This window comes from Phoenix dactylifera, chromosome 4 (genome assembly GCF_051530095.1).
Source record: "Phoenix dactylifera cultivar Ajwa chromosome 4, Ajwa_hap1_PhDact_Kaust_v1.1, whole genome shotgun sequence".
NCBI lineage: Eukaryota > Viridiplantae > Streptophyta > Magnoliopsida > Arecales > Arecaceae > Phoenix > Phoenix dactylifera.
The window spans coordinates 52,828,405-52,832,375 of NC_143193.1; the positions used below are offsets into that span (position 1 = coordinate 52,828,405).

Sequence of the window (3,971 nt, forward strand, 5' to 3'; positions counted from 1 at the left end):
TGATGAAGAGATCAGAATATCATTATCTGAATTCGAACTGATGACACATTCTTGCATGTCCAGTCGTAAGCATTCGAAGTATTCATCGAAAGAGATCGGAAGTGCATCTAGATCTTCATCAGCAACATCCAAACAAGTTTTATTAAAAATTTGTAATCGTTTCTTGCATGAAACCATGGAAACACAAGAACAAACCATGAGAATTCTCATGGGAGAGAGAGTAGGGAGATTACCCCTTGAATCTGTAAATACTCCCGTTTGAATAATCATGATTTATTTTGTTTGATAACCATCATGATTACTATGGAACTATGAACAAGCTTCATGATTTGTAAGCTTGTCAAAATATTGAATGCAAGTAATTTTTATCTCAAACCAAGATAACTATCTCCTTCATGATAACCATGGGAAAATTATGAAATTTGTCAGCAAAATGGAATTAGAAGATCCTTGATTTGTTTCTATCTCTTTTGATTAATCAAGATTCAAAAATCTCTATCCATCTACAAAAAATCCTCCTCTTTTTCCATTTTTAATTTTGAGGAAAGATCTTCTCTGAATCAACTTCTAGAAGGGCATGATGTGGGTAGTCTTGGTATCATATCCAGCGAGACAACTCTTAGAATTTACTCTGAAAATCTTGAGCAAATCTGCCGCCATCTGCCTCGTCGCCGGCGAGCACCCGCTCTGCATCAACAGCAATATCTTCGTCAAACCGCCGTCCAACGCCGCCGCCGCCTCCACCGCCCGGCGGTCCCGGAAGTAATGGCAAACCATCCAGAGCACTGCCACCGCCGCCTCCTTCCCCTCCCTCCCGATCTTCATCATCCGCCCCACCACCGTCCCTACGCTCTCCTCCGCCGCCTCGCAGATCGCCGCCCGCCCCTCCGCGCAAGCCGCCGCCGCCTCCAACACCCGCATCGCCCTCTCCGCCGCCGCCGGCGCCACCTCCGCCTTTGCCGCCAGCACCCTCGTCGCCGCCGCCACCACCCCGAGCCGCGCCATCCGCACCCTCGCCCGCCTCACCCCGGCGATCCCGGCCAGGCACCCCAGCCCCGCCTCCACCGCCTTCCGATCCATCGTCCCTTTATCATCCGACGGCCCGATCAGCCGGATCAGCTCCGCGATCACCTCCTCCTCCTCGGCGATCGCAAGCTTCGTCTCCGGCGATCCAATTATCGATTCAAGAACCCTGGCCGCGTCGATCCGCGACTCAAGGCTACTTCCCTTCTTCAACACGGAAAGCAAAGCGGAAATCGATCCGTTGAGATCCGAAATCAGGGCCGAGATCGCGATCTTCTTATTTCCCTCCTCGATGAAATCGGAGGTCAAGATCAGAGCAAGAACCCTGATCGCCGCCTCCGACGTCTCCAACAATCCGTCGTCGTCGTCGATCTTCTTCTTCACAAGAATAGAGACGAGAACGGCGGCGCAGCCACCGACGTCGACGAGATTGTTCCTCTCGAACTCGTCGTTCTCGTCGTCGGAGAAGAAGTCGGCGAGCCTACGGAGGGCCGCGCGGGGATCCGCCGAAGCGGAGCGGACCTCCCGTAGGATGTCGCCGCCGCGTTGGCGGTGGGGGACGGCGACATCGGCGGGGGAGGAAGAGGAGGTGGAGGACCAGAGGTGGATGAGGCGCCGGAGTGTGAGGTTGGGGACAAGGTCAGTGGAGGGGAGGGGCTGCCGGGTGGCCGGACACGTGGTGTTGCCGGAGTCCAGCCACCGCTGGATGGAGGCGCGGTCGTAGGTGACGCCGGTGCACAGGCTCACCGGGGACTTCATCACGTCCAGCGATATCGGACACCGGAAATAGCTCGGTATCTTCACTTGCAATGCTTCTCGTAGCCTCTCTTCCTTCCTCCCCATTTCCCTTCTCTTCTTCCTTCCGTATTCTTCCGATCTCTCTTTACTTATTTATATCTTCTATTTCGACGCGTACACGCACAAAAAAGTTATGTAAACGGCGACGAACGAGGAAAAATGGAATGGAAAAAGGAGGAGAAGGGGGAAGAGCAGCGAGGAGGGGGAGATTTAGAAGGGGTCAAAGAAGAAGATGACATGCTTTTTTCCATTGATTTCCTCATTCAACCGCTACTACCACTTGTTCTTAGTGACATTAATTAATGTCTCTAGTCAATGGTCAAAGATTGACAATGAAAAGTATGCTACTAAACCCATTTCTATATCCAATAACACTAATGTTACAGGGACAAGGAGAATGACCCAACTGAAGGTGGGGCCTAGATTGCTATTTTATTTTGTTAGATATGTGTATTGCTTTGGGTGCAGTGGTCAGTTCTTTTACGTAAGTTTAGTGCGTGTTATTATTGTAGGGGAAGGCGGAGGTTGGAACGGGGGTTTGCCAGCCTTTCCGTGTTCGTCATTCAACGCAGTAAGTGTGGAGTCGTGGGAGAAGACCGCGGAAAGCGAGGAATAGGATGTGCATGGGGCCCACTACGTCGATCGGCTCCCTCCGACCCTTGACGAGGGTTTCACGTAACTATTCTTCTGACTGCTGGTTGCTGCCCTTTCATTTCTTTGCTTTCTCCTCTTTTTTTTTTATAGAATGCATCATCTTTGCTTGAGTATTAGTTTTCTGAACCACTGAATTGAATTAGAGAATATTAAAATATCAAACAAGTAGTTGTTTTCTTTCCTCGTCTGGTGTTTATGGAGAAAGGGACCGGGGAGAGAATAGCTAGTTGATAATCCAATCTAAACCTGGATCATTCACATATACTCCATGTCTATCCAACGGTATACGAGTTGCTTAGTCTGCTGGAAATTTTCATTTTTGGTGAAGTACTATATATATCACCTTTTACTAGAAGTCTGTGCAACTACTCTTTCTTCTAATTAATTCGTAGTGCTAGAAACGTGAATCTTTCTGCAAAGGATCCAATTCTATCATTCATATTACTCGTATGGAGTGACATCGCCCCCTTTACTGCTCCATCAACAACATTTTAAGCTTGGCTCTCGCTTTTTCTTTGGTGCCATACCATGTGCAAGGCTGCATTCTCCTGTTATAACTTATAGCTGTTAAATTTTTTTTTCCTTAAAGCCTACACATTTTTTTGCTTTCGCAAGCTGTTGGCACCTTAAAAGAAGACCAAAAACAAGTAAATAAACATCAGAAACTTTGTTGCGTTTCCATCTAGATCCCATCCTATATTTTTATTGCTGAGTGGTCATACAGCCTATTTGTTTTTTTATTTTATTTTGCCACCCCAAGCTCATCCTCTTGGTTAGAAATATGAAAATTTTGTGCAATCATCGCTCGCTTCACGTTGTTCACGGCACGACTCCATCAAGGACATATGGCCAGCAGTCAGTAGTCTACTGATGCTAAATTTCCAATAGTTTGGACGACCCTTCTTCATTGTCTGTAGAACTTTGGTAGTTCAACCAACACGCAAGGCATAAGCATTTCATTCGCAATAGCCGAGCACTTTCAGCGGAAGATCGCCAGGTCATTTCGTTGATTGACCGACCCGCTCCATGCTTTTGATTTCTAACATCCCACTTTGTCATTGCTTAACCATAGAAATTAAGTTCTTCATCTTTTTATGCATATTATTATACCCATATGAGACTGGTTGGAACCGAATAGCTTCAACTACTTTCAGCACTTATTTTTTTCCTAAACTTCTTTTTGAAAGCTAATTTGTCATTCCCTTGTTTGCTTACAACTGTTGGTGATAATATTCAATTGTTAATTGGTCTTCCTCCCTGTTCAAGATGTGTGCTATTATTTTCAGTTTATGCAAGACTGAGATTTGCCAGAACCTTAGTACTTTATTAAGTGGGAACCTAACCTGATAAAGTTTGGTTTGGAAATCATACATGCAACTCGGACTCTCCTAAGACATGATTTTTTTATTATTATTGAACTTCAGGTTAGGTTTTGGTGTGACTCAGTTAGCAGCGCGTGTTTTGCTTCCCTAACTTGATGGGAGACGCGCACTTAC

General features: G+C 46.5%; 1 protein-coding gene across 1 annotated transcript; it reads right to left on the minus strand.

Moving 5' to 3' along the window:
- Positions 1–434: 434 nt before the first annotated feature.
- On the minus strand, positions 435–2,060 carry LOC103714301 (U-box domain-containing protein 28-like). Its single transcript, XM_008801505.6, has one exon. It carries the CDS (start codon positions 1,864–1,866, stop codon positions 568–570), a length of 1,299 nt encoding a protein of 432 aa, XP_008799727.4. The 5' UTR covers positions 1,867–2,060; the 3' UTR covers positions 435–567.
- Between the last annotated feature and the right edge of the window lie 1,911 nt (positions 2,061–3,971).

Excerpts from the sequence above, each read along its gene's own strand:
- LOC103714301 (XM_008801505.6), bottom strand. The coding sequence starts at position 1,866 with ATGGGGAGGAAGGAAGAGAGGCTACGAGAAGCATTGCAAGTGAAGATA.